At 43.6% G+C, this 13,914-nt stretch overlaps 1 protein-coding gene across 6 annotated transcripts in view; it reads right to left on the bottom strand.

Moving 5' to 3' along the window:
- The window catches only part of GRM5 (glutamate metabotropic receptor 5), a 356,124-nt gene that overhangs the window by 39,569 nt on the left and 302,641 nt on the right, over positions 1 to 13,914 (bottom strand). For all 6 annotated transcript variants that reach the window (XM_075851443.1, XM_075851446.1, XM_075851447.1 and 3 more), the window contains exons 5-7: positions 6,937 to 7,183; positions 5,358 to 5,526; positions 2,756 to 2,882 (exon numbers count right to left, since the gene is read on the bottom strand). In XM_075851443.1, coding sequence (XP_075707558.1) covers positions 2,756 to 2,882; positions 5,358 to 5,526; positions 6,937 to 7,183 — 543 coding nt within the window. The remainder of the gene's footprint in view (positions 1 to 2,755; positions 2,883 to 5,357; positions 5,527 to 6,936; positions 7,184 to 13,914) is intronic.

Here is a 13,914-nt window from a genome sequence, read left to right on the forward strand (position 1 = left end):
AGCCAGGGTCAGTATAAAGCAGGGTCAAATAGTTCAGAAGCTGCAGCAGGGCCAGGAAACCACACGAGAAGAATCACAAGCAAGGAGGAACAGGAAAGGCAGGTATAAATAGACAGAGGTCGGGAGCTAGCTCCGTCTGGCCAGGCTGTGATAGGCTCTCCCACTCCTAAGCCTGCCATCCTGAGTGGTGGAAGATGGAGTCAGTCCCACAGACACAGAAGCAGGTGCAGACTGATTACCTATGGGCGTATACACAGAAGCTGTGCCTGGCAGATCCTTTACACCCATACAGTATAATAACAATATTTGATAATATAATATATTATAACCCCTTCAAGGACACAGTATTATGTCCTCTAATTGTGCCCACACAGTATAATGCCCCCTAAGTGCCACAGACTGTATATTGCCCCCTGTAGGAACCCTACACAGTGTAATGTCCGCTTAGTGGTCCCCACACAGTATAATGCCCCCTCCCCTGGCTGCCATACACAGCCTCTCTTGTAGATAGCCTCCCTGTAGACAGTGCCATAATCCGCCACCTCCTCCTTGTAGACAGTGCCCCCAAACAAAAAAATAATTTTTACTCACATAAGCCCCGATACCACGACGAAATGAGCTGCTCCACGGCGTGATCCTGTAGCCTAGTACAGAGTTTCCCGAACTTTTCGGGCTCGGGGCACCACTGGAAAAATAAAATTTCCTCAGGGCTCCCCTACTAAAAATTGTTTCGAGAAAGACAGAAAATGGCTAAAAACAAGCACTACACTCGTAGGATATGTTTACACAGCCAGCGTTTTTTGTAAGGCAAAAAAAATCTGTCTCAAAATTCCTTCAGGAAGTGACAGCGTTTCTTTGACCTTTTGTTTTGTGGTTTTTTTTTTTTGTTTTTTTTTTTAAGCCGTTGAAGCTAATGCAAAAGACGCAGGCAAAAAAACAAACAAACGAGTACCACAGCTATTTTCTGCCACCTATTAATTTCAATTGGAGCTCAGGGGTGGAAACCACTTGAAGACCATCATCCCCCCCCACTCACAGTAAAATGACCATCCGCCCTCCACTCACAGAAAAATGACCATCAGCCCCCCACTCACAGTAAACTGACCGTCAGCCCGCCACTCACAGTAAACTGACCGTCAGCCCGCCACTCACAGTAAACTGACCATCAGCCCGCCACTCACAGTATAATGACCATCAGCCCCCTGCTAACAGTAAAATTACCATCAGCCTGCCAATCTCACTAAAATGACCATCAGCCCGCCACTCTCACTAAAATGACCATCAGCCTGCCACTCACAGATTCCCCCTGTAGGCAGTGCCACACAGCCCCCTTGTAGGTAGTGCCACACAGCCCCCTTGTAGGAAGTGCCTCACAGCCCCCTTGTAGGTAGTGCCACACAGCCCCCTAGTAGGTAGTGCCACACAGCCCCCTGGTAGGTAGTGCCACACAGCCCCCTGTAGATAATGGCACACAGCCCCCTTGTAGGTAGTGCCACACAGCCCCCTTATAGGTAGTGCCACAAAGCCCACTTGTAGGTAGTACCACACAGCCCCCTTAAAGGTAATGTCACACTGTGCCCTTATAGGTAGTGTCACACAGCCCCCTTGTAGGTAGTGCCACACAGCCCCTTTATAGGTAGTGCCACACAGCCCTCTTGTAGGTAGTGCCACACAGCCCCCTTATAGATAGAGCCACAGAGTGCCCTTATAGGTAGTGCCACACATCCGACCGCCTCTTGTAGATAGCACCCCCCCTTCCTGTAGATAGCGCCACTGTAGCTCTCTGAAGGAGCGGAATCCCCCTGGCCCGTGGCCAGGTATTCTGCTCCTGGGATTCTGCTATATGGACAGTGACATCAGGGGCAACTCCTGAAGCGGAATCCCCGTCCACAGCATTGCCGATGCTGTGACTGGGGATTCTACTCCAGGAGAAGCCCCTGTTGTCTGTGTCCATTTACGGACTGTGACGTCACTGGCTTCTCCTGGAGTGGAATCCCCGGTCACAGCATTGGCAACGCTGTTGTTGGGGATTCCGCTTTAGGAGTTGCCCCTGATGTCACTGTCCATATATGGATAGAGACATCAAGCGCTCTTTCCAGGAGCGGAATCCCCGGCCCCAGCTACTCCCTGAGCGGAATCCCCGTTGCGGACTCTGGCCAGGGATTCCCATATATGGACAGTGACCTCAGGGATTTCCTCTAGGAGCGGAATCCCGGGCCATATCATTGGCAATGGGGATTCCGCTCAAGGAGTAGCCACCAATTCTGAAGCAGGGAACCATGCTGACTCTGGCCGGGGATTCCGCTCCAGGGGTAGGCACTGACATCCATATATGAACAGTAACGTCAAGGGCTTCCCCGGGCACAGCGCTTAAAGTAACGCTGGGCATGGGGAGTCCTCGGCGAGCGAAGGAGCTTCCTCTGCTCCTTCACTCTGAACTAATTCTGAAACAGGGAGCTGATGGTTCCCTGCTTCAGAACTAGGTTGACAGCGGAACATACCCCCAGCCTCCAGGGACAGTGGGACACCGCCCGGAATCCGGGACTGTCCCGCTGAAACGGTTGGGACGGTTGGGAGATATGACAAGCAGTTGGGGTACGATTATTAGTTCCTGTCCTGTTCCTGCCCATGATGCTGGCAAGCAGGGTGGACTTTCCACTCACAAAATATGAACTTTCCAAGTGGTTCCCCAGCAATAACACCCGATACAAAGCGGACAACCCCTTCATCAGTAGTTTTTTAGTATGAGAGTTACCTGTGAGATCATCGGTAGGCCAGGAGCCCAGTTCACAAGCTTTACAGGTGTATTCATCAAAAACAATCTCGTTATCTTTACAAGGGGTGCAGGTCCAGCAGCAGCTCACCTCTCCCTTACGGATCACCTGAAAACAAGATTGACATGAAAGACAACATCAGTATTAGAGAATTTAGGAATGGGCTCTAAAAATGAAATCAAGAAATGTAGAACTACATTCACAGCAAACAGACAGATGCACATGTCCATCCCCAGATAGATGATAGATAGATAGATAGATAGATAGATAGATAGATAGATAGATAGATAGATAGATAGATAGATAGATAGATATGAGACAAATTGATAGATAAATATTAGATAAATAGATACAGTAGCTAGATACAGGGCCGGCTCCAAGTTAATGTTAGCCTTTGGGCGACACAGACTTAGTAGGCCCATTTGCGGGGGAAACTCACAGCGGCAATAAAATTGCAGAAAACGTCACTTTGTGCCCCCATATAGACGTTAGGCCATTTATGCCCCCATATAGAAGTTAGGCCCTAATTTATACCCCCATAAATTTAGTGCCCTCTGTAGATAGTGCCACACAGCCCCCTCCCAGGTAGTGCCAAACTGCCCCCCTCCCAGGTAGTGCCACACTGCCCCCCTCCCAGGTAGTGCCACACACCCCCTCTTCCTGGTAGTGCCACACAGCCCCCCTCCCTGGTAGTGCCACACAGCCCCCTCCTCTCAAGTAGTGCCACATAGCCGCCCCTTCTTGGTAGTGCCACACAGCCCCCCTTCCTGGTAGTGAAACACAGCCTCCTTTCTGGTAGTGCCACACAGCCCCCCTTCCTGGTAGTGAAACACAGCCTCCTTTCTGGTAGTGCCACACAGCCCCCCTCCCTGGCAGTGCCACACAGCCCCCCTTCCTGGTAGTGAAACACAGCCTCCTTTCTGGTAGTGCCACACAGCCCCCCTCCCTGGTAGTGCCACACAGTCACCCTCCCTGTAGGTAGCCCCTTTGTGGCTCCCTCTAGGAGTGGAATCCCCAGCCAGAGCATTGCCAACGCTCTGGCTGGGAATTCTGCTTCAGGAGAAGCCCCTGACGACACTGTCCATTTATGTGCAACTAGAAGCAGAATCCCCGGCAAGACTATGGCCGAGGATTCCACTCCTGGAGGAGCCATGATGGCAGTGTCAGCACCCGGTGGCCAAGTGGGCCCCCCCAAGGGTAGTGAGCCCTGGCACTTGCCCGGGTTCGCCAGGTGCTGACACCGGCCCTGGATAGATTGACAGGGGGCGCTACACTGGCGGATTCACTTGTTGAGAAGGATCTGGGTGTACTTGTAAATCATAAACTCAATAACAGCATGCAGTGTCAATCAGCTGCTTCAAAGGCCAGCAGGATATTGTCGTGTATTAAAAGAGGCATGGACTCGCGGGACAGGGATGTAATAATGCCACTTTACAAAGCATTAGTGAGGCCTCATCTAGAATATGAAGTTCAGTTCTGGGCTCCAGTTCATAGAAAGGATGCCCTGGAGTTGGAAAAAATACAAAGAAGAGCAACGAAGCTAATAAGGGGCATGGAGAATTTAAGTTATGAGGAAAGATTGAAAGAATTAAACCTATTTAGCCTTGAAAAAAGACGACTAAGGGGGGACATGATTAACTTATATAAATATATTAATGGCACATACAAAAAATATGGTGAAATCCTGTTCCTTGTAAAACCCCCTCAAAAAACAAGGGGGCACTCCCTCCGTCTGGAGAAAAAAAGGTTCAAGCTGCAGAGGCGACAAGGCTTCTTTACAGTGAGAACTGTGAATTTATGGAATAGCCTACCGCAGGAGCCGTCACAGCAGGGACAGTAGATGGCTTTAAAAAAGGGTTAGATAATTTCCTAGAACAAAAAAATATTAGCTCCTATGTGTAGAAATTTTTCCTTCCCTTTTCCCTTCCCTTGGTTGAACTTGATGGACATGTGTCTTTTTTCAGCCGTACTAACTATGTAACTATGTAACTATGTAAGATAGATAGACAGACAGATGGATATTAGATAGATAGTCAGATAGATCCAAGGTCGATGATAGATAGATAGATAGATAGATAGATAGATAGATAGATAGATAGATAGATAGATAGAACAGCACATTCCAGCAAAATGAAACAAAACGTGTATACAGGTGCAAGAACGCCTGTGACTGCAAATTTATACAGCACACAAGAGAATGACGACAGCACACTGCAAACACCAATGCCACCTATGTGTGATTTTAATTAGTTTAATGCTGGTTCCTAATATCCCAGATATATGTAGGCTTAGTCCCAGTTATGGGTGTATGAGCAGCATAGGGACCCACCTTATAGAGGACACCTTGTCATGGCAGGTGGGCTGACACAATTTGATCAAAATGTGCGCTAAGAACCTCCCTATTTTATGTAGATTCAGCAGCAATGCATATTTATTTATTTATAGTGTTTAGGTGGCATTGGTGTTCGCAGAGTGCTGTCGCTATTTTCTTGTGTGTTAGATTTTTTGGTAATTTACGGTATGATACTATAAGAAAACAATATTATCTTTACGTAACAAACAAGCCCCTAATGCTGCCGTTACCTTTATTTCTCCTTTGGCGCATGGATCGCTGCAGACTGATCTAATGACGGAATTCTTATTAGACCAAATTTCATCATCGTCCATTTTTAGTTCTCCGTTGTCCCAGCTTCCAACATTGATGTAATCAAAGTAATCTTTACCCATTTTCTTAAAATTCATGATCTCATACCTGGAAGAAATATCTATATTAGGGGATAATAGGATGGACATGCTGGTTTATGAGGCTTCATTGTAAGTTTTATGGGGATCCTCACACCCTTCAGGACAACCTCCTAGAATGACATGCTCCCCAGTGATGACATAGGGACATCGGTTGTCATAATGTGATAACCCCTTTCGAGTGAAAATCTGCTTTAATTTTGTCTTCTGATTTGTAATCTGGGACCCCCACTGATCTCAAGAATTAGGGGGCCTATGGCAAGGAGTTTTTCAAGGTATAGAAGTCTCTGAACAGGGTCAGAGGGGGCAGAGTGCCATGGGCTCCTTTATTCTTGGCCACACCCACAACTGGATAACCCCACCCCTATTCTCGCCACATTGGAAAACTGGCGAACGGTGAGAAAAGTCGCAAATTTTAACTCAAATATGGCGTGTGTGAAAATTTGTTAGATCGGTAAAGGTCCAACCATTGGGACCCCTTGATTGCTAGAATAGAGGACCATGCCCCCCTTCCACTAGTGCAACCACAGTGAGAAGAAGTTTGTATGGTGCAGTGATTGGGCATATTCACTATATGGCCAAAAGTATGTGGGCACCCTCCTAATTATTGACTTCAGGTGTTAAGCCCCACTCATTGAAATCAAGTTCATACAGGTTGTATGGTCAGGTGCCCACATACTTTTCTCTACATAGTGGCTCAGAAATATGGTTCTTTTCAATCATTTTGAACCACTGGCCTGAGAAACTAATAGATTTGCTATATTAGTATAATCTAATATATAGCAGGCCAGATCTAGGACTATAATATATTGAAAGTATATCCATAACAGTACCATAATACTGCCATATAGTGCCCTTATAAAATTCCATACAGTGCCATATTAATGTTATAATACATAGCCCAATACCACTATACAGTGGCAAAATAACTGTCACAAAATACCCTAATAATATTACGATATAGAGGCCAAATAACAATGTCATGCTATGCCCCAAAAATATAAACACACAGTGATCAAATAATACCACCAAAGAATAAACAGTGTTCAGACCATGGTTCCCAAATCGATTAAGTCCGAGGCCGAAGGGATTGGCAATTAGCCCCTGTGAATTGTGCTCTTGGGTTAGTTGCTGGAAACCTCTGGGCATTTGTCCCTCTGGCCCTGACATACGACCAAGATACATTAAAATATGAACCTGTATTAGAAATACCCGGCTTTACCCGATAAAATAAATATTTTTATGAAGTTTCACTGGGAAAAATCACACTCCATTTACACTCACAATTAGGTCAGTAATGAAAAATATACCTAATAATTTTGTATTATTATGCTGTAAATGTATTTATTTCGGTGTAACTAAGTCATGGCCTAATAAAAATCTATGAATTCATAAACCGTATATTATTAATACGACGTACCTTCCTGGTGAATCTCCATTCTCATCAAACACGATCATGTCCCCAGCTACACCCGTGAAATTTGCCTTCATGATACAATCCAAAAGTTTCTGTCCATCTATCGGTTTCATAGCATCACAAAGGCCAGCATACCCGGGACACAGCGACACCTGCATGTTGTGAAGGCCATAAGCCATGGCGTATATCGCATTGATAACAAATCCCATTTTCGAATCTTGGGTGTATTGATATGATAAAGCCAACCGAGCTGGAAAAGAAAACAACAATAAGTGAGTTAGGTCTAGTACTTGCTTAGGTTGACTACAAATAGTCCAGAGGTTCGTGAAAACAATACCAATTCATAGGTCCTTTACGGAATACTCCAGTCAAAAAATTACAATTTTTTTTTTCCCATACCAACACATTGTAAAGTCTTAGTCTATATTCACTGCCAGGGTAAGCCTGACCTACTTTAGTACCACAGAATCCTCTGGTGGCTTAGGCTCTGACCAAAAATGAGCCCTGAAGGTACAGCAGAAGACAACCCCTTTTTGAGGTGACATTTTCACTAGGGTCTATATTTTTCTGGGATGAGTTACGAATAACCTACTAGACCTTATTATGTATATGTCCTGTGTATACAATGTTAAAAGTGGAGGAGCATATGTTTTGTATAGGTGGAGAGCGGGCCCTTATAATTAATCTCTCTGATGGGCCCCAGGAACCCCACTCCGAATCTGTTTAGTGCTACAGTATGGTTTCTAGTGTGTAATATCTCCATGACACATACCTTACTGTGCCAGATAGTAGGTAGAAATTGGACAACTAAGCCCCTCCTGGGGTGGGAAAGACATAATAAGTGGTCATGGGGAATAATGCATCACATGACTTATTCATTAAATTTTTTCAATTTTCCAGCCTGATCATCGCAGATGGGTCATTACAGGGGTTGTCCACTCTTTACAATCACTTTTCGCTAGAAGAGTCCTCTGAATAAAAAGTTGATCAGTGGTTGTTCTGCAATGATCGTTGGTCCCGCAACGCTCGGAGATAATCTGACCACCACAGGAGGAATGAAGCATTACACAGTTTTTAATTAAATCAATGGGTTGTTCGTCTAATGCACGATCGAGAGAGCGAGAGAAGCTCTTAGTAATCACTCTTAGCTCCGGCTAATAGTTGAGGGGCCTGAATAAGGAATTCAGTATTCCCTAAAACTGCTGTCACTTTAACATAAAGTAGTTGTAGAGTTTATTGTGGCATAATGGACTTTTCCCATTCGTCATCTTTTCCATTGCTGCTACTTGCTTACTAAAGGGGTTTTCTGTCTTTTTTTAGAAGGGTCCCCCAAAAATAAGTTGACAACAGGTGTTCAATTTTTCTGCAGCACAACCACAGGGGAAATTAAGTATGACACACTGTCCAATGGGCTATATGTGTAATGCATTAGCATACCAGGTCCTCCAGAGTGAGAGAGCTCTTTGTATTTGCTCTCCACTCCGACTACTTAATGGACTCTTCTCACTAACTCTAAGTTCACACGGGGCACATCCACCCTGTGCGCCACAGGGAAAAAGAGTGCACCAAACTGTGGTGCAGTTTATCGCTTGGAATGTCCGCTGCAGAAAACTGCAGCACTTAGCCAGGTCGGCCACATAGGATGACGTTTCATCCAAAGAGACCGCTGCAGCCTGTGATTGGCTGCAGCAGCGGTCACAAGAGGTGAAGAGTTATCCCAGGAGGCCGGCCCTCTGACGTCATCCAGGCCGGCCTCCTGGGATAATGTTTCATCCCATGTGACCGCCGCTACAGCCTGTGATTGGCTGCAGTTGTCACATGGGATGAAACGTCATCCTAGGAGGGAGGGAGGGAGGAAGACAGATTTCTGAGTAAGTACGAGAGTTTTTTTTCTGAGTAGCGTTTTTTGCGGCGGAATCGCAAAAAACGCAACATCTGCTATTTGTTGCGGGATTTACCACCCCATTTAATTCAATGGGGAAAACCTGCTACAAATAAGCAGCGTTTACGCAAATACAATTGACATGCTGCGGAATAAAATTCCGCACCACAGGTCCATTTCTAAGCGTTTTTTTCCGCTCTGTATTTACGCAGCGTGTGGATGAGATTTGTTTTACCTCATGCACTTTGCTGCTACTGTATTTGCTGCAGATTTTCCACAACGAATTCCATTGCGGAAAAATCGCAGTATTTACGCAACGTGTGAACTGACCCTAATAGAGTATTTAAAGATTTTTTTTCCGACCATATTAATATTAAACAAATAAAAAAACATTGAGACCCTAAGCTAACACAGGCTGCAGAGGGGCACAGTAGGTAACTTCCTACGGTCTATTAGATTGCATGTAAGGGACTGAGGTCATGAATTTCATGGCTCAAAATTACTGGAGGATTGCGAGAGACATAAAAGTGGTGCTCTATGAGCTATTGGAGAGCAAGGGGCCCATATACAGTTCTTTCATGGGGGCCCTCTACTGCCTGCGTCCAACCCAGCTCTACTGTTTGTATTCCACATAGGCATATCCTTGCCTAGTCTATTCTCCAAAATTACTTCCCGAAACGGTATTGTGATTCAACAGCTCAATATGCTTTACAGCAGTAGCGGGAACTTCATCTATATTCACCAGCGTATGGATGACAGCATTTACAAGGCATTTTCATTTATCCGTTACATGTCAGATTTTCACAGTGGGAAACAAGTTATGATTTAAAATTTTATTTTTCACAGTCAACATTCAATTGTTCAATTTCAGCTGTAAAACTGTTTCCAACTTTTCAGCCTGAATCTAATTATTCTAGCAGGAGGTTTCTTAAAGGGTTGTAGCACTTATTGAGGAAAACATTATATTATTGTAGAGTTTTTCTTGATGACTAAAATGAAGGGTCTGTAATGCCTGTGGTATATCTAATACTAAAGATATTCAATTTCAAAGTTCCATGTGTTCATAGAATATATCAGCAAGATTAGACAGAGCGACGCTGCTGCAGTGGCATTTGTAGAAAGGCTTTGCTGCCAGTAGTGGTGACAAGTGGTACTGCAAGTAACAGAAGTAAGTGTAAATTGCAATGATGTAAAAAAAAAATCCCAAGAAATGAAAATATAGTTTGACAACTTTACATTTTATATTGCATAACAGACGCTGGAGATTCTCCTGTTAGTAATTTGAAGCTCTCCAGCTGTAGGGAAAGTCAAAAATTCTAGCAGACTCTACCAGTCAGAATTTATTTGGGAAGAAATTGGAACCTGAAAATCTGGCAATCCCAGACACTCTGCTCACTAACGTAATATGCCCATGTGGATGTCTCCGTTTTATTCCTCTTATGTCCATTACAGCTCCCACAGCCATTGTCATCCATTTTGCCCATTTAAATAGGAATGTGAAATTAGGGATGTACCACTATATAACTGAACAGACTTGCAGTTTAGGTGTCTGGGATATCTGGCTACCAAAGCCCCATTGGAGATCAAATATGACCATATCTGACTATTAGATAATTACTGGAGAAATATAATTTTTGCGTTCAAATAAATAAAGTAAATCCGCCTGGAAAAGAACGCTTAAAACACAATAATCTTAATAATATCATTAAATCATTAAAATGGGCTAGACTAGCCAATATATTCCTAAAGATACCAGGCTAACCAGGTAGGTAATGAGTAATATTAATCTAGAATTTATTAATTGCAACACTCACCCAAATATCGAGCTAAACTAATAACACCTGTCCCTACCTGGACTAAATAGCAAAGTGTGCATTCACGCTGATACCTAGTGGATTGTGCACTCACACTGAATATAGATCTGATACCTGACTGAGTGTGCATTCACACTCCAATAGTATGTAATCACACTTAAAGAGGCTCTGTCACCACATTATAAGTGCCCTATTTCCTACATAAGGAGATCGGCGCTGTAATGTAGGTGACAAGCAGTGCTTTTTATTTAGAAAAACGATCTATTTTAAACCACATTATTAGCGATTTTTAGATTTATGCTAATGAGTTTCTTAATGCCCAACTAGGCGTGTTTTTACTTTCGACCAAGTGGGCGTTGTACAGAGTGTATGACTCTGACCAATCAGTGACCAGTCAGCGTCATACACTTCTCTCCATTCATTTACGCAGCAGCATCGCGTTCTTACTAGAACACTATAGGCAGCCACATACACAGACATTAAAGAGGCTCTGTCACCAGATTTTGCAACCCCTATCTGCTATTGCAGCAGATAGGCGCTGCAATGTAGATTACAGTAACGTTTTTATTTTAAAAAAACGAGCATTTTTGGCCAAGTTATGACCATTTTTGTAATTATGCAAATGAGGCTTGCAAAAGTCCAAGTGGGTGTGTTTAAAAGTACAAGTCCAAGTGGGTGTGTATTATGTGCGTACATCGGGGCGTTTTTAATACTTTTACTAGCTGGGCGCTGTGAAGAGAAGTAACATCCTCTTCTCTTCAGAACGCCCAGCTTGTGACAGTGCAGATCTGTGACGTCACTCACAGGTCCTGCATCGTGACGGCCACATCGGCAGCAGAGGCTACAGTTGATTCTGCAGCAGCATCAGCGTTTGCAGGTAAGATCGACTTACCTGCAAACGCTGATGCTGCTGCAGAATCATCTGTAGCCTCTGGTGCCGATGTGGCCGTCACGATGCAGGACCTGTGAGTGACGTCACAGATCTGCACTGTCACAAGCTGGGCGTTCTGAAGAGAAGAGGATGTTACTTCTCATCAGAGCGCCCAGCTAGTGAAAGTATTAAAAACGCCCCGATGTACGCACATAATACACACCCACTTGGACTTGTACTTTTAAACACACCCACTTGGACTTTTGCAAGCCTCATTTGCATAACTACAAAAATGGTCATAACTTGGCCAAAAATGCTCGTTTTTTTAAAATAAAAACGTTACTGTAATCTACATTGCAGCGCCTATCTGCTGCAATAGCAGATAGGGGTTGCAAAATCTGGTGACAGAGCCTCTTTAACGTTAATCAAGTGTCCTGATAATGAATATGCATGACCTCCAGCCTGGACGTCATGTGTATTCAAAATCCTGACACTTCTGAATCTTTTCTGTGAGATTCCAGCAAGCCACGCGTAATCTCGCGAGATTACGATGTAAACAAGATTTCGTTTCCCTTGCTGGAAATCTCACAGAAAAGATTCAGATTCATAATAGAGGCTGTTACTCAGGATCAGTAAGGAATGTCATTTTTTCGAGTGGACATGCGCCATAAGAACTTGTCTGTGGCCATTGTGGAACTATAGTACTTGAGTACCCAACCACATAGAACCTTAATTTGGTGTTATCTAATTATGATTGCTTTGATCCCAATCTGTCCTTTTTGGCAAATTAGGCAGCTGCCTAGGGCAGCACAATTTAAAGGCACAGTACACAAGTAGGAGATTTTTATTACTTGGTTTCCTTTCTTTCGAGTAGTATTATAAAAGTCTGCTTTCATACAATATATTTACTGTATATTGGCAATGAATTAGACGAGCGTCTTTCTTTACATTTATCATCTCCCTTTGTTCTGTATCTTACAAATTGAGGAGCAATAAGTCAGACTAAGAATAAACCGCCGTTTTTTTCATTAGTGACCAGAAGTCTTGGCAGCTCCTCAGTGTTCAATAAGCTTCTTTATTCTCACCGGAGATAATCATTCTCGCAGATGTAAGAGTACGCTCACTGCTGATATTTTTTCATTGCTGGTTTCATTTATTTTAAAAGAAAAATATTATCATGACTGAATAAAACATACAAAAAGTTACTGAGTCTTATAAAGCCTTATTAGCATATTGACAACAAACTACTGAATGTATCTGTTAACAGGAATGCATGACCTTAAAATGTCTTCTGAAATAAACTCTTTTTGTCTAATGTCTTTATTATCTGATTGCATACGTTTTATTCTACTTGCTTTACATGATTAGAGGGGCAGCCATCTTGCCTGCTTTGCTGCAACAGCAGGCACCTTGACATTAACGAAGTCAGAAAATTACCTATTGTTTATGGGAGAGTGTAGTGAGCATGCTCTGTGAGATGCATTGGTCACTGTGCAGGGAGGGGGGAGGAGGGAGAGGAATCTTTGTCTATCATTTATTCTCAATGGTGTGATACTGTGTTATCGGACTCCAGCTTTAATGTGGAGATGTTATCTGTCATTGTAATCCTGCCCCCTGGTGATAATGAGATGAATGTTGACCCCAGTCCCTCTTCCCTCTAAACTGTGATATCTAGAAATGTTCTTTTGTCTTCTATAGGAGTGTGTAGTGAGCATGCTCTGTGACATGCATTAGTCACTGCAGGGAAGTGGAGGAGCTGTCTGTATCATCTATATATGATACAGACAGTGATCCTGGTCTGATCCTGTGCTATTTGTCTCCAGCTTTATAATATAGGTGTTATCTGTCATTGTAATCCTGCCCTCTCATGATGATGAAATGATCGCTGACCCCAAACACTGTACCCTGTTGGCGTCAAAAGTTTCACACCCTGCAGAGAGGTTGAACTATTATTGGGCTTGTTGACCTTATTAATATATTGTTTTAACTCTTTCCTTTCAATAGCACACAGTTTAGAGGGAACATTGCCACCAGTGTACACAGCACAAGCTGAAAAGTGACAGGAGGTGTCAGCAAATACCAGTGCTCAATGACCAATGTTAAAACGGCAATATTTCAGGAATTTTATTCATATAGATAGTGACATAGAAAAATATTTAAAAAATACATTTAATATAAAAACTTGATTCAAACATTAGGTCATTTCTGTAACGACGCTGGCTGGCCACAAGACAGACTAAGCTTCACCTATAGCAATTCCAGGACTGACAGGTAACAGGAATACAAGAAAAAGGGACTCATCGATTTAATACAGGGATGGAACAAGATGATGTCAGACAGGTTACTGGAACAAAACAGATGGCTGATAATAACAGTCGGTTGATGATAACCACGGACGATGGCTGAAGATAACA

Source organism: Rhinoderma darwinii, chromosome 2 (assembly GCF_050947455.1).
Source record: "Rhinoderma darwinii isolate aRhiDar2 chromosome 2, aRhiDar2.hap1, whole genome shotgun sequence".
In the NCBI taxonomy this organism is placed as follows: domain Eukaryota; kingdom Metazoa; phylum Chordata; class Amphibia; order Anura; family Rhinodermatidae; genus Rhinoderma; species Rhinoderma darwinii.